Source organism: Equus caballus, chromosome 16, assembly GCF_041296265.1.
Source record: "Equus caballus isolate H_3958 breed thoroughbred chromosome 16, TB-T2T, whole genome shotgun sequence".
Taxonomy (NCBI): domain Eukaryota; kingdom Metazoa; phylum Chordata; class Mammalia; order Perissodactyla; family Equidae; genus Equus; species Equus caballus.
Genome location: NC_091699.1, coordinates 58,737,992 through 58,761,026, shown reverse-complemented (window position 1 = coordinate 58,761,026; position 23,035 = coordinate 58,737,992). Strand labels below are relative to the sequence as shown.

At 43.3% G+C, this 23,035-nt stretch overlaps 1 protein-coding gene across 2 annotated transcripts in view; it reads left to right on the top strand.

Annotated features, from left to right (window-relative positions):
- Window positions 1-5,842: 5,842 nt before the first annotated feature.
- The window catches only part of CTDSPL (CTD small phosphatase like), a 111,592-nt gene continuing 94,399 nt past the window's right edge, over window positions 5,843-23,035 (top strand). The window contains exon 1 of one of the 2 annotated variants that reach the window (XM_023620742.2): window positions 5,843-6,046. In XM_023620742.2, the coding sequence (XP_023476510.1) occupies window positions 5,968-6,046 (79 nt within the window). In that variant the 5' untranslated portion in view covers window positions 5,843-5,967. The remainder of the gene's footprint in view (window positions 6,047-23,035) is intronic. The other variant, XM_023620743.2, reaches the window with a different exon arrangement.

Sequence of the window (23,035 nt, the reverse complement as noted above, 5' to 3'; positions counted from 1 at the left end):
TGCTTAAGCTGGTTTGAGTTGTTTTTCACTTCAACCTACAGATCTGAACTAGTTTCTTAAATGGTGCCTGCTCCTTGCTCAAAAAGTATCACTGGCTCCAGATTACCCACAGGTTAAAGTCCAAACTCAATTTAGCCTTTAAGACCCCAACTTCTTCCTCCATCATTATGTCCGACTGCTTCTCAGATGCAGCCTTCTCGGTGGACACTATGAATGGAAAAGTCCTCTTACTCAGGAAACTGAGGGCTCTGAAAATGACTTTGTTAACACCATCTCCTCCACCATCTCCACTCCTTGGACTGCCAGGAGAATAAATCAGTTCTACTCTATGCTACCCCCGATTATCACTCTGTCTCTTCCATCAGGCTGTGAGCCCCTTGAGGGCACTTTGTCTACTGCATCTGGCCCAAGCCTGGCACACTGAAGGCATCCAATACACACCTGAAGAATAAAGAAAAGGACATCTGTGGGTGTGGCTTGTCCTGCCTTAGCTTCAGCATGCCTTTTTGGAACTGATTTGGATTCTGGGCCTCGTTCCCAATAGGAGAGAAGGGCTACTGGCTGGAAGAACCTCATCCAGGTGTCAAGGTGACCCCAAGAGAGAGACCTGTGGGCGGGCTCAGGTTTGTATCCACTTGACTGACCACCAGGAATCTGTGCCTAGATCTACTCCTTTCCCAACAGAAGACCTGACATCCTCAGGCCCAGTTCCTGAAAGAAGGAGCTGGAAAGACTGAGCCAGAAGCACATGCAGCTAGAATCAGAGAAAGAGACACAGAAAAGCACATACGGAGACAAAGACTAAGTAACAAACACAAAACTCAAGACTGAGATGCCCACAGAGAAGAAACAAAGCAGACCAAGAACAGAGCCTGGAGGGCAGAGCTTCAAAAATGGAGAGCAAGGCAGGGGCAGGCTGGGAATGGCAGATCCAGAGAGCATCTCAGAGGGCCCTCAACCTTCTGCCTGGGTCCCCAAGACAGAAACTTGGAGGCCATTCTTCCTTGTTCATCCCTCATCCCTCAAGCCCAACCAAAAGGCAAGATTTGTCCATCTCCTTCTGAAATATATGGAATCTGTCTAACCTCCTCCATCCCCATCTTCAGGGTTTCCCTGCCTCTTGCACTGTCCCTGACCCAATCTATTAGTCAATAGGAATTTTCTAAACATGTATCTGAATATGTCATCCCCACAGCCCCCAGAATAAAGCCCAGATACCTTTCCTGACTTACAAGGCTCTACTTGATGTGAGCCCTACATGTCACCAGAGCCTTAAACTCCAGCCATTGTGGACTTTTCCCAAGAGTATGCTCTCCTTTGCCTCTTAGCCTGGGAACATACTGCTGTCCCCTGCACCTGGGACACTCATTCTGTACTACCCCCTCCCCAGGTCCCCTTTCCTCAAATCACCACCTCACTTTGATCCCAACACCAGTGTTCCTTCCTCAAGGGCAGCCTCTCCCTCACCCTTAGAGCAGTCTCACCCCTATCTTCCACATTGCAGTCCAACTGTCTCCTCCCACACCGGAGCTCTACCCCAGGGTTCTACCAGAGAGGCCAGGCTGCTCTCACCACTGCCCTCCATCCTCCTACCTGCTCCTGTCCTGGGACCCTCAGAGCCAGGCTCACCAGCCCTAGTCCTACGTCCCCCTGCCCTTGTATCCCAGTCTCTGCTTCCTCACTCTGTGTAGCTCTTCCTTTTTAGGGTCATGGTCCTTCCGACATTTTCCATTTGTCTCTTTAAAAAAGATTTTATCCATTGATTTTCTATTCAAAGAATTCTATTCAAATAAAAACTAAGTTAATTTAAAGAAAAACATTAAATAATGGTGCAGGTGGTACAAGGACACTGCATGATAGAAGTTTGGGAAACGTGACTTTGGCCAACATTTAGGTGCTCTGTATAGATTCCTTTAGATCCCTTTTATTGTTTCTGTGCCTCCCTCTCTGGGGCTTGATGTGCTTTGACGTCAAAGGGCTGGCACCGGTCCTCGGGTCACTGGGACTGCTTTGCTCCCATTCTGAGAGAGCCCAAAGTGCCTGGGAGCTTAAGGTCCCCATGACAGCCCTTAGCTATGACTGACTAGTGTGAGAGTATGATAGCCCAGCTGCCTCACCCTTGTTTCTGACAACTCTGAGATCCCATGTCTAGAACAGAACCTAGCACATCGCGGGCACTCAATAAATGTTTGCTGAATGAACAAATGTAACCCAATTTATCAATCTTATCCTCTGTAATTTCTAGAATTTTTGTCACTCCTAGGCCTTTCTCATCTAAGATCAAAAAAGCATTTACTCCTATTTGTTCTGGTATACTTATTTATTTTTAAATTTAATTATTTGATCCATCTTGATATGCTGTAAGGACTGAGGTAAATATTTATTTTCTCCTCATGAATAATCAGTTGTCCCAATAGCAATTCTTTTTTTTTTAAAGCAAATTTATTTATTTTTTTTTTTGAGGAAGATTAGCCCTGAGCTAACATCTGCTGCCAATCCTCCTCTTTTTGCTGAGGAAGACTGGCCCTGGACTTAACATCTGTGCCCATCTTCCTCTACTTTATATGTGGGATGTCTACCACAGCATGGCTTGCCAAGCGGTGCCATGTCCACACCTGGAATCCGAACCAGCGAACCCCTGGCCGCCAAAGCATAACGTGTGCACTTAACCATTACACCACTGGGCCAGCCCCCCAATAGCAATTCTTGAATACTTCCTTCATCTGTAAAACCAAGATACTATCTTACCTAAGATTCATTCAGTGAGGTATTATGCAATCATTTATAATGGTAGTTATAATGATGATGTGACCATGTGGAAAAATGCTCACTTTCTAATTTTAACCATGATTTTTTTATAGCTACCTAAAAATTACGTCAACATATAGGCAAAGTCAGGGAGAAATGGAGGAAAAGAGATTGATTTAAGAAGGGTGACAGGGCTGTGGGTAAATGTTTTCTTTGATTCCTATTAATATTTATGAAATAAATAATAAATTGAAACTTTGAACAGAATGTGAAGGGGAAGATGGACTTAAAAGATAGCAAGGTATTTTCTTCCTTGAGTGTGAGACAAAGACTTGGGTGAAGGTATTTTTGTTGTTTTTGGAGGTGATCTCAGGAAGCTGAGGACAGTGGAGGATGCAGGTAACGGAAAATTTTACTGGACGGTCCTAGGGGGTCACCATTACAGGAAAGGCCAGACAAGAGAGACTCTGTATGAAAACCACTTCCTTTGGCCCTGTACCTCTGAGCTCTGAGCTCCTTTCCAGCCTTAGCTCAGGGAGCAGAACCTCTGGAAATCCCCCACCCAAAAGGAATCCAGGCCTCAAGCACGTGGATTAGTGAGTCCAAATGCTCCCATCACCTTGCCCTGGCTAACGGGATGCTTCATCAGCCAGGCAGCAGGGATGCTGATCTCTGTGCTTATACACTAAGAATTGTAGGAGAACCATAATTCCCCCACAGGTATCTTTGGAAGATCCCTCTATAACCTCTTAGAATTCAAAAGTTCCTAAAAATTGAATTCAGAGAATATTGTAATTTACCGGGTCCTGGGCCAGCCATAACCTCATAACAATTGTGAAGAATAGAAGCTGGACACAGGAAGTCCCGGGTCCCATCGGGCCATAATCTGCTCCGTACTTGGGAGGGTTGGGCAGGGCATGCCCCGCAGCCTGGGCTACTTACACTAGGGCTTGCTTTCCTAACCAAAAGGGCCCTTCACTTCAACCTTCATGGCTCGGCTGCCCCAGACAATTCACTGGCCTCCCAAAGGCGCCGTTAGAAGAGCAGAGCAATTGGCACCAGGACTCACCCACAAGCAGAGCCAGGATGTCACCTGAGGTCCTGGATTTTGGGTCAAAACATCCACAGTTTGCCTAACTACTCTGTACAGCAGCTCCCCTGAAGTGTTTTCCCACCTGCCTCAGCAACAGGAGCGCTGTCTCAGGGCTGTCCCCCACACCAAGACCCTCACTGGACTCCGCCTGGTGCACAGACCAGCGAGGTCTGTGAGCTGCCCCTCGCCACAGGCGCTCCCAAAAGTGTACTTTAAAACTTCGGAGAGGCTTGTTGGTTTCCCGGTGAGCACGCGCCCTCGCTGCAATCAGCTCCAGGCTCCAGGGTTGGCCTCGCTTCCTTTCAGCCACGACCGGGCTGGACATGCCTACAAGGCCTGAAGTGCGCGCGCAACCCGGCGCGGAGAGGCAGGGCGTTCTACGCCGCTGTCCGCCCTCTCACGTTGCCCACCTACGTCACGCTCCACAGGCCCGCCCAAAGGCTCCTGATTGGTGGAGAGCGCGCCGAGGGCTCCCGCCCCGCCCCCGGGTCCGCCCCGCGGCGGCACTGCCCCGCCCCCTGGCGTACAAGGCTGCCTGTGTGGTTTCAAGTTGGAACAAGAAGGCGCGGGCGCGAAAGGGCTCCGACTCTCTGAGGCTGAGGGGGCACTTTCCCGTCGTGCTCAGGCTCTGGCTGTCGCCCCAGGCCTGACTGTAGCTGGCTGCTGTTCAGAAGCACAGTCCCTGCCCAGCTCGGCCCGCCACAGGCCTCTTCCTCTCCTCAGCCCAAGACCGGCTCCCCCGGCCCCCTTCTTGAAGAGCACTCGGAGATGCCCATTGCCAAGGTCCCCCTCGACGCCGACACGCCTATGTGCCAGGAGGTGGGGCCTCGAAGACCCGCCGCCCGGCACTCGGGCTCTCGGGCCCAAGGCTGATGCGGGCTCCGCCGGTGCCCCACGCCTAGAGCCTCCAGGCCGGTCCACAAACGCCTCCTCCTGACCCCGCTCGCTCCCGGGCCCCTCATCCCCGGATCCCATGGGGTTCTCCACACTCTGGGACCCTTCCGCCTCGCGCACCCCCGGCTCCCTCCGAATCTCCTGCACCTCCGGCTTCTAACTCACACCAGCGCCCGGGACCCCTCCGCGGCCTGCCTCGGTGTGAGGGACCACTCCTTAGGTGCCTCTCCCTGCGCACACCGCTGCCCTCCGCACCCACGTCCCTGACTCTTCTTTCTGAGCCCGGACGCGCCTCACCCAGCGTCTCCCCCAAGACACCCTCAAGGGACTCCCCCCACCCATCCCACACAGCTACCCCATACTCCTCCTGCCTCCTCCCCGGTAAACACCCCTCCTCAGGGTCCATCCTCACTCCCGCAGCCATGCGATCCCACCTTGGTCCCTGGGGCCCCACACCGCACACCTCGCCGAACCCTACCCGCACCCCCGCGGGCTCCTGCTTATCCTCCGCACGCCCCTCTCCCCATTCAGCTGCCAGACTCCTCCCCACATCCCTCACACCCCAGGCCCCTCACCCCACTCCTCTTCCCCTGGCACCCCCATACACTCCAGGACCCACACATCTCCCGCCAGAACCCCTCGGGAATCCCCGACACCCCAAGCCCTCACCTCACTCATCTTCCCAGGACCCCCCCAACCCCAGGGGCGCACGCCCCCTCCCGCGCTCCACTCACCGCCTCCATCTCACCCCGCACCCCTCTCCCCCCAGGCTGGCGGGCAGCGCCGGCGGCGGCGGAGGCCGGTCCCCGGGCCGGGACACACCCACCCGCCCGCCCTCCTTCTTTCCCTCGCTCCCTCCCTCCTTCCCTCCCTCTCTCCCGCCCTCCCGCCCTCGCTCCTCGCTCGCTCCTTCCCCCTCGCCCGCTCCCGCTTCCCGCGGCGCCCGGCCTCCTGCTCCGCCTCCCCGTGCGCGGCTCTCCCGGGCGCGGCTCCGGGGTTCATGGTGACGAGGCGGCGGCCGCTCGAGCCCAGCGGCGGCGGCGGCGGCGGCGGGAGCTGGGGCGCGGGCCCGGGCCGCCTCTCCCGGAGCGCGGGGCCGGGCGGCGGGCGCGCCCAGGCGGCGGCGGCGAGCGCCCCCCCGGCCCGCGGCCCCGCGCGCCCCCCGCGCCGCGCCCCCGCGCCCCTGGCTTGCGGGGGGCCGGGCCCGTGGGTGGCCGCCGCGCCGCGCACCCATGGACGGCCCGGCCATCATCACCCAGGTGACCAACCCCAAGGAGGACGAGGGCCGGGCGCCGGGCGCGGGCGAGAAAGGTGAGGAGGGGCGCGGGCGGGCGGCGGGCCGGGGGCGTGTGCGCAGCCCGCGCCGCCGGAGTTTGCTGCCGGCGCGGGCGCGGGCCTGGGGGAGGGGTGCGGCCGAGGGGGAGGGTGCGTGGGTGGGGGTGCGCCCGAGGGCAGCTGTGCGTGTGCGTGTGGCCGCCGAGCTCGTGCGAGTGTGCCTGCGCCTGCAGAGACGGTGGGAGGGTGTGTGTGCATCTCACAAGGAGGATGTGAGCGTGTGCGGGTGACCCCGGGAGGCTGCGAGTTTGTGTCTGCGCTCACGCCGACACAGAAGTTGTGAGCGTGTGTGTGCTCCTGGCGGGTTGTGAGTGTGTGTATGTGCACTTACTTACATGTTGTGTGTGTGCACCTGACCGAGAGACTGTGAGTGCGTGTTTTCCTGACAGGCTGAGTTTGTGTAGGTAGCTTGTCTAGAGGGTCATGTGTACCTGCCTAAGGGGTTGTGGAGTGTGCATGTGCCTGCCTGAGGGGGAGCCTGAGCCTGCAGAGAGGGTGTATGTGTGTTCACTGCTGACGGAGTTTGTGTGTGTGTGATTGTGTGCCTACGCCACCCAACTTGCAGATTGAATATGTTGTGTCCATCGACTGGGAGGTGGGGGGAGTGTGTGTGCACCCACATACAAGAAGACGGTGTGTGCATCTGTGCACCTGACCATGGGCCTGTGTGTGCCGTATGTGTGCACCAGTAAGGCCGTGTGCCTGAGTGTGTCTAGTTCTGCAAGTGCTCGGGGGGCGAGGCAGTGCGAAGCCATCCCCCCTTCTTGGTTCCTTGCTGTTTCGTGACACCAACCTGTTGGGAGCACTTGCAAGGCCTTCTTGGGCCCCTTTAGGGCCCAGCTCTAACCAGCACTCGTGTTGCCCTCAGGGTGCCAGCTGTGTCCCTTCCCAGAGAGCTGGCACTGTGCTGCAGCGCCTGGTTTGATTTTGGCAGATTTTGGCTCCATCACCAATTTTGGCCCCGTGACAGTCTTCTCTTTCCTTTTTGCTCTTTTTCTTTGTGTCTCTGCGCCTCTCTGAGGCTTGGTGTCCCCCTCTGTCACGTGCCCTGCTTACTGTCCTTCTAGTGAGTTGTCCTGAGGCTTCGACAGACTGTTTTGAAGGGCCAAAGAATCTGGCTTGTTTCGGTCTGGTGACTAAAGCTTGCCTCACTGTTTTGCTGCTGTGTGGCCCTGCAAACACCTGGGCTGAGGTCAGGAGCAGCCCACCAGGGCCCTCCTCTCCTCTCCAAGCCTGGCCTGGCCACAGGCAACCCTCAGGAGAGAGATTTTTTCCCCATGTGTTAGCTCCCTTGCTGTGCAAGTGGGGTGGGGTGTACAGCCCTACTGAGGAAGCGGGATGGGGGTGGGGGGACACTCCACTGCCTCTCCCTGCACAGGGACCCCTGGGCAAGCCCACAGGAAAATGCAAGAAACCACAAGAGGTGCTTTCAGACTGAGGGTTTGTCAACCCATTTGCACTTTTGTAAACCATAAACACCGTGTGTCTGCAGACTTGTTTTCTTTTGTGTAAAATTAGAATTCAAACTCCTCTCGTCATTTTCTGTGCTTTACAAAACAGGCTAAAAAATTCTACAAGAGGATTCTGCAGGTGAATCTCCATGTCTCTCTGGGGCCCAAGAGGGCAGGGCCTGCGTGGTCTGGCCTTCCTGCCATAGAGCTGTCAGTTTTTGGGGCCCTGACCTGCAGGTCATGGGCTGGGTAGGTCCCTCAGGAAGGGTTTAGAAAGAGGCATCAGGGAGGTTTGATGCCTGTGCTCCTCACCCACTGTGGACGGAGTCCTTTGTGTGATGCTTTGCCAGAGAACAGAATCCACAGCTCTTATGAGGATAGGTGTGGCATAAAGCAAGGAAATATTTGTTAGGGCCTCAGCCCTCCTGCTGCCCCCCACCTGACTCCAGGAGCAGGAGCCTCCCTAACTTTTTTTCCTTGAGCTGCTAGGCTTTTTAAAGTAGAGTCAGTCTATCCAAAATCCAAACAACGTACAAATACTCAAGGATGGTGCTTCCATTCAACTTGTTTACATTGCTTTTCATGACAATCTTTTATCGTCTTGAATAGCTTATTTTGTTTGTTTCCTAGTGTCAGCCTGGCTGGTTGTTAACTGATTAGAGGAATTCCTTACCTGCTGCTCTGGGGTGGGGTGGCCAGCTAGTCGGTGCTTCTTGCTGAAGCGTTAAAATCCTACTCGATTTAGTTTTTCACTTTAAAAAATGGAAATGTTGGTTAACTACGGTTTGGCAATAAACCTTAGAGCCAAACTCTGAAACAGCTTCTTCAGATTCGTAAACCACTAAACAGGTTCAGCAGTGTTTCTGGCTTAAGCATGTTGTTGTATTTAGATAGGCACAGTATATTTCACATAATTTTAATTTTAGGTAAACAATCATTTTGTTTTTAAATATGGGGCCTGGCATGTTGTAAGTTTTCATACTAGTAAGAAACTATTGGTTTTAAAAGTTTGCTTTCATCATTTATTCTGTAAAATAGACATAATAATGACTGCCTCTTGGGTTTGATATGAGGGTTAAATGAGATGATGTACATTAAGGACCCTGCCTGGTTCACTGGTGTGTCAGTATTCCATAAACTTTTCTTTAGGTGTAGATTTGCAGAGGAACTACTAAGTATGGGCTGTGGTGTTTTGCACGAGTTGAATTGCTTCTTGACACATTGCCACGTGGTGGTGCACCACTCAGAGATAACTGTCACTGTCAGCCTGGCCTGTCACAGGAAATTTATTTCTTAGTTGTGTTTGGTTTGATTTGATTGATAGTGTAAAGATGCAGAGACAGATAGCCCTGTGAGTTTAACTCAGCCTGCACTGCCATCTGGAAATTCACTCTTACAAATCAATAAGAAGTCAAACAATACAGTAGAAAAGTGGATGAGAGATGTGAACAAGAAAGTCATAAAAAAGGAAATCTGAATGCCTAATAAATGTATGCAGTGATGCTCCACTTCATATGAAACATTTTCATGTGTCAGCTTGGTTAAACATTTAAATGACTGACAATATTCAAAGCATATAAAAGTTTTGGGAAATGGATATTCTTAGAGACTTTTGTTCTCAAGAGAGTAAAGTACAGACTTTTTAGTGTAATTTAGTACTGAACCATTTAGGAACACATTTGGCTGCAAGTAACAGAAAACCAGACTTATCCTGCAGTTTAAATCGAGAGGAGTTTATTCTTCTAACATAACAAACAGGAGGTAGGCTAGGGCTGGCTTTGGTTCAGCAAACTCATTGATATCAGGGCTGACACCTCTGTGATTCTCTTGGCTTTCCTTTGTGTTGTAACATAGTTGCCACCCCTTCAAACACTACAGCCACCTTCAGGGCAGAGAAAAGGGACAGTGCCAGTCACGTCTTCCCTTTTACCCTGGAAAGCAAAAACGTTCCTAGGGACTACCCAGCAAACTTTTGCGGATGTTTAATTGGCCAGAACTGGGTCACATGGCCACCCCTCATTGCAAGCAAAACAAGTTTCTAGCTTTTCCAGCCTTTTTTGTGAGAGGCAGGAGAGGAAATGATTGGAAATGGGTGGGAACAGGTGTTGGTTCAGCCAATCAGCAATGTTGGCCACGCCTTCAAAGCCCCAGTTCTAATTGTGGTTTCTCTTTTAGAGAAATATCCTTGTGTGTGCCCAAAGAAATGTGTACGAGGGATTTCACTGATGGCTACACTTGCTTGCAAAAGCAAAAGTTGGAACCATCAGAAGTGTCAGCAGGCAATCAGATTATGGTACATCAATACCACAGAATACTACAAGGCAATGGAAAAAGATAAGTTAAATTAGATCTAAACATACAGACAAATTTCCAAGACATTTTAAAGGGAAAAGAGGAATTTGAAGAACAGTATAAACAGTATGAGCCTATCTTTGTAAAAAAAAAAATGTCACACACAAAACTGTACATTTGTCTAGAAATACATGGAAAATAATCTGACGGAAGGACTTCAAACTGACAACAATGATTTTTCTCTGGGGAGAAGATTGGGATGGGAAGTGAGGAAACTTTGCCTTTTTGTTTAAATATTGATGAAAATGTACCCCTGTTTTATAGGTGAAAATTTTTTTAACTAAGGAAAGAAATACCCCATAGCTGTTGGGAAGGAAATAGATAATTTAAGGGAACTGAACAAGAATAAAACAAACAAAACCCCTCAATTCATATGCAATATTAGCAAAAATTTATCAACTCCAGCTAAACAGTTAATTATTTTGTAAATTAATACATGTCCCTTGATGAAATTTCTGCAGGCAAGTTTGTTTTGGCAGATATTTTGGCCCAGGATGCTAGGTATGTTTCCCCCAAATGTTTGCAAAACTTAAGCTTAATTCAGAAAACTTTAACCTTTGGGCTGCTAACAAAATTGCAAAAATACAGCAAGGAGACTCTTGGAAACAGTAGTTATTTCAGATGCCAGAACAGATTTGAAGTAGATTCAGTTTGATTAACTTTTTAAAATTCTACTTTTTATTTGGAGATAACTGTAGATTTACATGCAGTTGTAAGAAATCACACAGAGATCCCCAGTCCTCTCTACCCCCACCCCTAATATTAATATCTTGCAGAACTATAGTACAAAATCAGGATGTTGACATTGGTATAGTCAAGATACAGAAAAATTCCACCACCGGGCTGATGCCTCATGGTGCCCTTTTATAACCACACCTACTTCCCTCCCATCCCCACCCTGTCCTTAGCCCGTTGGCAACCACTAGTCTGTTCTTCATTTCTAAAATTTTGTCATTTTAGGAATGTATATAAATAAAATCAAACAATATGTGATCTTTTAGAATTGGCTTTTTTTGCTCAGCATAATTCTCTGGATTCTCATCCATGTTGTTGCTTGTATTAATAGTTTGTTCTTTTTTTATTACCAAGTAGTATTCCATGATGTGGTATACCACAGTTTGTTTAATCATTCACTCTTTGAAGGACATCTGGATTATTTCTGGGTTTGGGCTTTTGGATAAAGCTGCTATAAACATTAGTAGGCAGGGTTTTGTGTAAACATAAGTCTTCATTTCTCTAGGATAAATACCCAGGCATACAATTGCTGGGTTATATGGTAGTTACATATCTACATTTTTTTTTTTTTAAGATTTTATTTTTTCCTTTTTCTCCCCAAAGCCCCCCAGTACATAGTTGTATATTGTTCGTTGTGGGTCCTTCTAGTTGTGGCATGTGAGACTGCTTCAGCGTGGTTTGATGAGCAGTGCCATGTCCATGCCCAGGATTCGAACCAACGAAACACTGGGCCGCCTGCAGCGGAGCGCGCAAACTTAACCACTCGGCCAAGGGGCCAGCCCCTACATATCTACATTTTTAAGAAACTACCAAACTGTTTTCCAGAGTAAATGTACCATTTTACATTCTCACTAACACTGTATGAGTGATCCAGTTTCTTTGCATCTTCACCAGCATTTGATGTTTTCACTATTTTTCTTCATATTAGCCATTCTGGTAAGCGTAGTAGTATTTAATTGTGCTTTTAATTTGCATTTCCCTGATGGCTAATGATATTAAACATTTTTTCATGTGCTATTTTCCTTCCGTGTATCTTCTTTGCTGAGATATCCCTCCATATCTTTCACCTGTATTCTAATTAGATATATTTTTTTTTAATACTGAGTTCTGAGAATTCTTTATATATTCTAGATGTTAGTCCTTTGTCAGATATGTGGTTTGCAAATACTTTCCCCTTATCTGTAACTTATCTTTTCATCCTCCTAACAGGGTCTTTTGCAGAGCAAAAGTTTTTAATTTTTATAAGATACAGTAGATCAGTTTTTCCTTTTATTGATCATGCTTTTGATGTCAAGTTTAAGAACTGTTTGCCTAGCACTACGAGATCTCAAAGATTTTATCCTGTTCTTTTTCCAAAAGTTTTGTAGTTTTGCATTTTACATTTAAGACTATGATCCATTCTGAGGTAGTTTTTTTATGAGAGACTTAGGTTCAGTTTTTTGCCTTTGGGTGTCTAATCGCTTTAGCTACATTTGTTGGAAAGGCTATCTTTCCTTTTTTGAAGTTCTTTTGCATCTCGGTGAAAAATCTGTTCGGCATATTTGTGTGGGTCTCTTTTTGAGTTCTATATTTTGTTCCACTGATCTGTGTGTCTGTACCTCTGCCTATACTGCACAGTCTTGATTACTGTAGCTATATATTAAATCTTGAAATAGAATAGACTGATTCCTCCAACTTTTCTTCTTTTTCAAAATTGTTTTAGCTGTTCTAGTTCCATTGTCTTTCTATATAAATTTTATAATGATCTCATCTATAGCTACAAGAAATCTTGCTGAGATGTTGATAGAAATTGAATTAAACCTGTATATCAGTTTGGGGAGAATTGACATCTATACTGTGTTGAGTCTTCCAATGTGTTAACACAGTATGTCTCTCCATTTATTTAAAGAGTCTTTGATTCTTTATCAGGGTCGTATAGTTTTCAGCTTACAAGTACTGTTTAATATTTTGTTAGATTTGCATCTAAGTGTTTTTTCTTTAAGTTGTATTATATTTTTAATTTTAGTGTCCAAATATTCAGTGCTAGTATATAGAAATACACTTTTTTTTTTTTTTTTGTATCCTGTGACCTTGCTGAGCTCACTTTTTGGTTGTAAGAGGCTTTGTAGATTTCTTGGGGTTTTTTACATAAACAAACATGTCATCAAATAACATATTTCTTCATTTCTGATTTGCCTGCCTTTTATTTCTTTTTCTTGTATTATTGCACTGATTAGAACTTCCAAAAGTATGTTGAATAGAAGTGGTGAGAATGGACATCCTTGCCTTGTTCCCAGTGGGAAAACATTCAGTCTTTTACCATTAAGTATAATGTCAACTGTAGGTTTTTTTGTAGATGTCTTTATCAGGTTGAGGAAGTTCTGTATTCTGATTTTTCTGAGAGTTTTTATTAAGAATCGATGTGGAATTTTGTCATGTGATTTTTCTGCATCAATTGATATAATCATGTGAGTTTTCATCTTTAGCCTGTTATTGTGGTAGATTACACTGAAGGATTTTGTGTGTGTGTAAGGAAGATTGACCCTGAGCTAACATCTGCTGCCAATCTTCCTCTTTTTGCCTGAGGAAGAGTGTCCCTGAGCTAACATCTGTGCTAATCTTCCTCTATTTTTGTATGTGGGTCACCACCACAGCATGGCTTGATGAGTGGTGTATGTCCACCCCCAGTATCCAAACCCGCGAACCTTGGGCTGCTGAAGCAGAGTGTGCCAGCTTAACCACTATGCCACCAGGCAGCCCCACATTGATGGATTTTTGAATGTTGAACCAGCCTTGCATCCCTAGAAAACCTGATGATTGTGGTATATAATTCTTCTTATGTATTGATGCATTCTATTTGCTGATATTCTGTTAAGGATTTTTGCATCTGTATTCATGAGTGATACTGGTCTGTAGTTTTCTTTTTTGGCATTATCTGGCTTGGTATCAGCTTCATAAAATAAATTGGGAAGTGTTTTCTCTTTTCTGGAAGAGATTGTGTAGAATTGGTGTTAATTCTCTAGTGAAATCATCTGAGCCTGGAGATTTCTTTTGGGGGCAGTTTTTAAACTAAAAATTGAATTTCCTTAATAGTTGTAGAGCTATTCAGATTATCTCTTTCTTATTGAGTAAGTTGTTGGGGTCTTGTTTTTCAAGATTTGATCCATTTCATCTGAGTTGACAAATTTATGTGCAGAGTTGTTTGTAGTAGTATTCTCTTATTGCCTGTTTGATGCCTGCAGGGTCTGAAGTGATAGCCCCTGTTTCAGTATCCCTGTTAGCAATATCCCCTGTTTCATTCCTAATGTTGGTAAGTTGTGTCTTATTTTTTTTGTCACTCTTGCTAGAAGTTTCTGAATTTTCTTGACCTTTACAAAGAACCAGCTCTGTTTCATTGATTTTTCTCTATTACTTTTATGTTTTCAACTTCATTGATTTCTATTCTTTTCTTTATTATTTCCGTCCTTTTGCTTGATTTGGCTTTATTTTGCTCTTTTTCTAGGTTCTTGGAGGTTGGAGGGGAGCTTAGATTATTGATTTGAGACTTTTTTCCTTTCCTAATGTATACAGCTAGTGCTACAGATTTTTCTCTTAGCGCTACTTTTTTTTTTTTAAGATTGGTACCTGAGCTAACATCTGTTGCCAATTGTTTTCTTTTTTTTTTCCTTCTTCTCCCCAAAGTCCCCCCAGTACAAAGTTGTTTATTCTAGTTGTAGGTCCTTCTGGTTCCGCCGTGTGGCACACCATCTCAGGATGGCTTGATGAGCGGTGCTACATCCCTGCCCAGGATCTGAACTGGGGAAACCCTGGGCCACCGAAGCGGAGCGTGTGAGCTGAACTGCTGTCTTTACCACTGGGCAATGGTGAAAGCCCTGACTCTTCCTATTCCTCCTCTGGTACCACCCCAGCGGGGAGAGGAGGAGCACTTCGATACTGCTGGATAAGGAGGAAAGTCCAAGCTAGCCGTGTGTTTTCCACTGACACTGCTGGGAGAAGAAGGGACTCATTACCAGCTGTTGGAGATGGAAGTCTCTGCTCCTTACTTGGTCTTCTCTGACACTACTCCAGCAGGGTTGATGGGTGCCTCCTTACACCCTGATGAGGGTGGAATTCTAGGTGCCCATTGGATTTTGCTGGCGTGGGTGGGGATGTATGCATAAGCTTTGGTCTTAACACCAAAATTCTAGATCAGAGCTCATTAATATCCTGATTTAAATGTATTTTTAATCTAATATTCTTTTTGATTGGCAAGCATGTTTAAACCCATATCTTATCTTTCACTTTATTTCTCAATTAAGAAAGCATCCATTTAAGCAGATAAAAATGTCTTCATGGGGTAAACACAAAGGAGCTTACCTCTGGTTTTGGCACTTATGACCACCAGACAGGACTTGCTGGCCAGTGACTAGAAAAGTCTGCTTCCAGTCTGTGCTGCCCCAGGAGTAGGTCTGAGGGCTCCAGAAACTTGCCCCAGGCTGTACTTGACTGGAGTGGCCCAGGTTAGAGGGGAACCCCATTCTCAGTGGCAGCACTGGGTTTTCAGGAGGGAACCACACAGCTTCAAGTTTAATTCTGAGATTTTTGTTTTTCTTCTAGTTTTATTGAGATATAATTGATATACAGCACTATTTAAGTTTAAGATGTACAGCATAATAACTTGACATGTGTGTATATTGTGAAGTGATTACCATAATCAGTTTAGTTAACATCTATCACCTCATATAGTTACAAAAAAATTTGTTTTCCTTATGATGAGAACGTATAGGACTTACTCTTTTAGCAGCTTTCAAATATACCATACAGCATTGTTAACTATAGTCATCCTGCTGTATGTTACATTCCTAGTACTTACTTACCTTGTAACTGAAGGTTTGTACCTTTTGAGCACCTTTCTCCAATTACCCTGCCCCTCTCCCCCTGCCTCTGGCAGCCACAAATCTGCTCTCTTTTTCTTTGAATTTGGAGGGGTTTTTTTAGATTCCACATGTAAGTGAGGCCATATAGTAATTTGTCTTTCTCTGTCTGACTTATTTCACTTAGCATAATGCCCTCAAGGTCCATCCATGTTATCACGAATGACAAGATTTCCTTCTTTTTTATGATTCAATAATATTCCATCATGTATATACACCAAGTCCTCTTTATCCTTTCATCTGTCAGTGGATGCTTTGGTTGTTTCCATGTCTTGGTTATTGTAAATAATGTTGCAGTGAACATGGGGGTGCAGATATCTCTTTAAGATAATGATTTTGTTTCCTTTGGATATGTACCAAGAAGGAAAGTAAATGGCTCTTTTTCTTTTAGTGCTGTTGGGGATGGGGGATAGTGGGTACGTGACAGTGCCAGTGGATTCTCTGGGTCCTTTCATCCAAGAACTGGCAGAGGTCAGAAAACACTCTAGCCACAAATGATTCTAGATTTAAACGTACATGTATATATATATGAATGTTTTGTTTTGTTTTTTTACTTCCTTTGACAGTAATGCATGGTGCCAAGTTCAGCAGCCTATATCTACTAAAAAAGGCAATGTAGGAATCTCTTGGGTAATGTTGAAGGTATAATATATACCTTAGATGTTAAATCTTGATTTATCAAACATTTAAAATTCAATATTTTTAATGACCTATCTTTCTTTTAAAAATCTACTTTCTTTAAATAGTTGCTTTCCTTTAATCTTTTAACATACATTTTCGTGTTTTTTTAAATGAGGATGTGTATTCAGTGCTTTATTTAAAATAAAATTAAGCAAATATTTGCCTTTATGGCTTTGAAATAACATTGCATAATAGAGCAAAGGCTTAAGAACTGCTTGTAGCACTGGGTTGAGATGTGGACATTTTGTATTTGGAATCAAGACGGAAAACACTGGTGGCATGGTTCTCTGAAACCAGGGCCTAATAAATAGTGGTCTTTATGGATGCTAAGGATTATGTAATCACCTAAGTAATAGCTCATTTTGATTCTGAGTAGCTGCTTTAAGTTAAAAATTGAAAGGTTTCTTTGTAATTATAATTTGTACTAAGGATATTTGCCAAAATGTCTTAAAATCCTGGTTCTTAAAGCACTTTAAAAACTGAAAAGAAGTAGCTTAACTTTTGATGACGGATACTATTCTTACCTTTCAAAATTAGTATTTAACTTAAGCTTTCAATGTTTCAGGGTATCTTGAGGAACAAACTACACCACCTTGTCAACATGGCTTGAATAAATGTAGCCTTTGAGTACCAAAGAGAAGTCAGTATTCCAGTACGAATTCATACTGTACTTTAAATAGTATATAATATCGCCTTCTGCATTCTGATGAAGATGCAGCTTTCATGCTTAGCATATCACAAATTTGTTCTAAGTATTTGGCTCACTTATGTTCAAGTCAGAAACCATTGACTTTAATTTCATAGACTTCAGTCAAAGCCATGTTTTCTCTCCCCTTTTTGAGGAAACACCTCAACACACTCATTTTTGTTTTGGTTAGAACAAATACATTTCATAGCAGTCATCAAACAACTGTACCGTCTGAGTAGCTATTAACTCTGTCAAATGTATAAGAACTTATTGGTGAGCGTTAGTTTTTCTACTCCACGGTATATCCTGTATCACTACCACAGGCCTGATTTCTCTCCTTGGATTTAAGTTTAATTTTTTTTATTGACATAAATTTGCGTACAATAAAAATCATTCTTTTTGGTGTAACCCAAGGTTACAGAGTTCTGTGAGTTTTGACAAACTCCTGTGTAACCACCTCCACAATCTAGATAGAGAATATTTCCATCACTCTCAAAATATTCTGTTTCCCTTTGCAGTTATCCTCCCTCCACACTCAGCCCCCAACAACGGCTGATCTTTTCTCTTCCCCATCCTTTTTTTGCCTTTTCCAGAATGGCATGTAAATGGAATTATGCAGTATGTAGCCTTTAGAGTTTGGCTTCTTTCACCTATCATAATGCTTGTGAAATTGATCCATGGTTGTGTGTATCAGTAGTTTGTTCCTATTTATTACTAAGTAGTATTCAATTGCGTGGATGTACCACAGTTTGAAAGTGTATGTTTAACTTTATAAAAAAACTGCCAGACTGTTTTCCAAAGTAGCAGTACCATTTTGCATTTCCCCCAGCAGTATATAACAGTTCCAGTTGCTCTGCATCCCTGTCAATACTTAGCATTGTCAATTTTTTATTTTAGTCATTCTAGTGGATATCTAATGGTATCTTATCATGGTTTTAATTTGTATTACAAATAAACAACTGAGAGTGCTGAGATTCTTTTTATGTGCTTCTGTGCCATTTAAATAAATTCTTTGGTAAGGTATCTGTTTAAATTGTTGCCCATTTTTTAAAATTTGGATTGTTTAGTTTCGTATTATTGAGTTTGAGGGATCTTTATATATTCTAGATACAAGTTCTTTGTTGCATATGTGTTTTCTAAGTATTTTCTCCTAGTCTCTTGATTTGTCTTTTCATTCTCTTAGCAATGTCTTTTATTTTCTAAATTTTTTTTATTGTGGTAAAATGCACATAACATAAAATTTACCATCTTAACCATTTTTAAGTGTACAATTCAGTGGTGTTAAGTACAGTTATATTGTTCTGCAACTATCACTACCATCCATCTCCAGAACTCTTTTCATCTTTCAAAATTGAAACTTTGTACCCATTAAACAATAACTCCCCATTCCCACTTTCCATAGCCCTTGGCAACCACCATTCTACTTTCTGTCTCTGATTTTGACTATCCTAGCTACCTCATATAAGTGGAATCATACAGTATTTGTCTTTTTATGACTGGCATATTTCACTTAGTGTAATGTCCACAAGGTGATCCACGTTGCAGCATATGTCAGAATTTCCTTCCTTTTTAAAGCCAAATAATATTCCATTGTGTGTGTGTATGTATGTGTGTGTGTGTATATATTGTATATACATATATTTTGTATATGTTATATATTTACATATGTGATATATAGAAAAATACCACATTTTATGTATTTATTCATTTGTCAGTGGACCACTTGGGTTGCTTCCATGTTTTAGCCATTGTGAATAATGCTGCTGTGAACATGGGTGTACAAATATCTGTTTGAGTCTCTGCTTTCAGTTCTTTTGCATACATACCCAGAAGTGGAATCCTGCATCATATGGTAATGTTGTGTTCCACAGTGGCTGTACCATTTTACATTCCCACCAAGTACACAAGGTTTCCAATTTTATTCTTACTGATATTTGTTATTTTCTTTTTGATAGTAGCTGTCTTAATGGGTGTGAGGTGTTAACGATGTTTTCAAACAGCAGAAATTGAGGTTTATTTGTTTGCTAAGGATGTCCAATCATTTCCACATCATTTATTGAAAGGACCGTCCTTTCTCTATTGTATTGCCTTTGAACCTTTAGTATTAAAAATTAATTGACTGTATATATGTGGGTCTATTTCTGGACTCTATTCTCTCCTAAAATTTTGATCAGTCTCCTTAATGTGAAGTGGTGTTAATCTTAATATAGTACCAGCCCTCCCTCAGAAGTAAATTTTTGGTCATGATTTAAGCAGAATAGAAGACCGAGACATTTTACAATCTGGCAGAGCAGATTTACTCTGCATTTTGCAGTGAGGGGGGCTCTGAAAGACAAAAACTCTGACTTTCTCTACTCTTTTTTTTAGAAACTTACCCAAACAGATTTTTTACAGTATATCTTTTTCGTGTTTAAAATTAGGGCTGAGAGTGCTTCTAATCTTGAGTATACTTCTGCAGAAAACTAATACAAAAGTACAAGATAAGATAAATAAGCATTTGAGTTTAAAATATAGTCTCCCATAGTTATACAATAGTATAAAAATAACGACTATCTTGATGGAGTCTAAAAGAACAAAGGAATAGAATATCACTAGAACAGAAGTACATGTCCTGGAGCCCCAGCTCTGCAGGGAGGGCCTGGGCTCTGAAGGGTGTGGAGGACACCTTTCAGCCTGTCCACAAGTGTCTGCAGAAATAAATGACGTGCTTATACTACCTGAAACAAACAGGAAGAGCTGGGCTCATTCACTGGGTAGCTTAAATTCGTTTACCACCAGGTAAGTAAACCAGGTGAAACTTTCCTAAGGATGAAGTCCTCATCCAGGAAGTGTGACCCAGTTTATATAGAGATCACAGTTCTCTTTGCTACTAATGTTAAGACATCACTTAGAAAATAATGTAGAGATGATCAGAGTCTCAGAGGTAGGAAAGACTGGGCAAATGGCTAACATTCTTTTCTGTCTTCTTACCTCCTGTCTGGGCTCTCATTCCAGTTCTTCCTCTGTGAGGCTGCTGTTTATAAATGTCTAAAGCACAGCTCTGATCATACTGCTGCCTGCTTAAAGCTGTTTCTCAGTGGTTCCCCACTGGCACCAAGATAAAAACACGACATTTTATAGCCTGTGGCCCTTCACGGACTGACCCTAGACCATCTTTAGGGCCTCCTGTCCCGAGATCCCCTTCCGCACTGTAATCAACCACTTGCTGAGCCCAAACATGCTGTACTTTTTTATTCCACTGTGCATGTAATGGTTCCTCTTACTGGGATGGCTTTTCCTTTATGTGCCCAATGGATTCTTATGTGTCTTCTAAGATCCAGCTCAAGCATCACCTTCTTCTGATAACTTCCTGCACTGTGTGATAGAGTATAATGTTGAAGAGCATAGGCTTGGATTTGAATTCCAGCTCCATCACTTACGAGTTGTGTGAACTTTGACGAATTACTTAACCTCTCTGAGCCTTGATTTATGGTAGTAAATACCTCATAGGGTTGTTAAATAATATTATATATATATGTATAGTACATATACATAGGATTAAATAATTTTATATATATATGCAGAGTACATATCAAAGTACATAAGTATTTAATAAGCATTTCATCTTATTAATGTTATATCTAATTCATTTATTCAGTAAACATTTATTGACCACCCACTACGTGCTTCACCCATACCAAGTGCTTGGGATGCATAGATGAATGAGACCTGGCCATGTATTTGAGGTGCTCAACAAGAGTTCTTTAACAAGAGAATATGCAAAGAGCCATGGAAGCTACCATTTATTTTATGACTACTATATGCCAAATATTTTACATGTGTAGCTCATTTCATCTTCCAACAACCTTAAGATGTAGGTATTGTAATCCCTGTTTTACATCTGTGGAAACTGGGTCTCAAAGAAGTTAAGTAACTTCCCTATATGATGTAGCTATGTGCCTACCAAATAGTAGAGCCAAGAGTTAAACCAGTCTGTCTGACTCTGTTGAAAGGAAGCTTAGAAATATTTGGAGACTATCATAAGCCCTTTGAGATTTACATCTTGAAAGATAGCAGCCATATTTTTCCAAAAGATGCTTCTTTCTGCTTCTGCCAGAGGCAGCATATTTAACAGAATAAATTCTAGGGCTCACTCAAGTTGACAGGCCACATTTTCTTACAATACGTGTTCTGTTATTTATGTAACAAATTCTGTTTCCTTGAGTCTTGCTATTAACTCTTAACGCTTTTCATATTCATTTGTATACCATGAATAGTAGAAATCAGAGAAGTTAAAATTCATAGTAAAGGTCAAGAATCCAATAGCTGCTACCTCTAAAATTCTGGAATAAGTGGTAGGCTTCACTCTTATCACCTTCACACTATTTCTAGTTATGTAACTACATAAAAGTGGAATTTTAAGATGTTTTAAGAAGGGAAAGGTGCTAAGAATGCTCTTAAAGGTGCTTGAATCCCATTGTATTGGTCAGAGTTCTTACACAGAACCCGCTTAAACTATTTTAGACAGAAAGGAGTTTGTCAAAAGATTTTAGTGCTTTGTAGACCCTCTGGTATGGCCAAAGAATTAGATTTGCCTTTTTCACAGCCAGGAAACAATGTTTAACTACACCTTAGAACTATTCTAGTAAAATATACTCTTGTCCCCACCTGCTGATGGTTCAGCTTAGAAGCATCACCATAGCAGTACTTGTCTTCCTTTAAACTTGGGGCTCATTTTCTAGGAACCACTAGAAATAAAAGGAAGCCAATTTTTATAGGCCTGTTTGATTCTCTTTAGCTACATACTCATTTGAGGAGCTGGGGTGAGATCTAGTTTGAAAAGATCTCATAAAAAGAAAATCCTAGATAAATAAGTTGAGGCATGTTCAAACAACGAAATCATATACAGCTTAAATTAAAAGGAATAGACTAAAGCCACACATATAAACATGGCTAAAATTTAAAAATGTAATGTTGAACAAAAAAGCAAGTTCCATAATAATGCATACAGTGTGATACCATACATATAAAGTTTGAAAACATGCAAAAATAGTTTGTATATAGTATATGGATATATGTGTGTATTGTAAAACTACAAAAACATCCTTAGGAATGATGAGTAGCAAATTCATAATAGTGGAGGGGGAGGAGAGGAAGTGGGATCAGGGAAGGGTACACAGGTTCTTTAATGTTTTGTTTTTTATGAACTATTTTCTTGAGACAAATACCACAAAATGTTAAGATATGCTAGATCTGGATAGTTGGGTAGCTCAATATATAGTTATTTGTTGTATTTATTTTCTGTACGTTTAAATATTTCATAATCGAAAATGTTAATCCTGGGATTTAATTGAGTATTAAGATAAATTTTTTAAAATATTACCTTCTTTACATAGAGATAAATTTAAAAGTGGTAAAAATACAGTCATTGAATTTAGTCGGTTCTTTTCCCAATAGGAGAGTGTTCAGGAAGATATCCAAAAAACTTGGTCATTGAGCTTTCCAAAGGGAGTTCAAGTGATCCTCATTGCTAGCTCAAGCTGTGCCAGGTATGCAAGCTGGAGTCAGCTCACACCCCAGTCCTGTTATGTTTCTCTCAGGTGACCTTCCGGAGGGTGTCATGAGTGCTTGGTCTGGAGCCAAGTTGGCTTTGTGTAAAGTGCTGGCCACAAAAGCCCAGGTTGGTTTAAAGTGTTTTATTTACAAATGTGTAGTCAAATAGCCTGGGTGTCATCAAAGGAATGGTTTGCTTGATTTGCCAATGCTACCCCATTATTGTGGGAATTTATTTTGGGAATAAAGGAACTGAAATGTTTAGTCAAGTCTTTTACATTAAGCAAAGTAAAATCATATTGGAAGGAGAACAAAGAGATGTGTGAAATGCAAAATCGAGTGGAGTCATCGTAAAAGAAATCAACTGAAGACCTGTGCATCCCCAGCACAGAGGCCCTCAATAAGGCTTTGAACTGGTGAGATTTCCATTTGGACTGGAGTTCTGGTTCCCCAGTGATCTAGGCTGCCTCCAAGCACTGTTTTTTTTAGTGCAGAGATTTTTAACCTGGAGTCCACAGATCCCCAAGTGGCCTGTGAATAGAGTTCAGGGAGTCCATCAACTTGGTTAGGAAAAGATATTACATCTTAATTTTCATTGACCTCTAACTAAAACTTCCCATTTTTCTCAGTTATG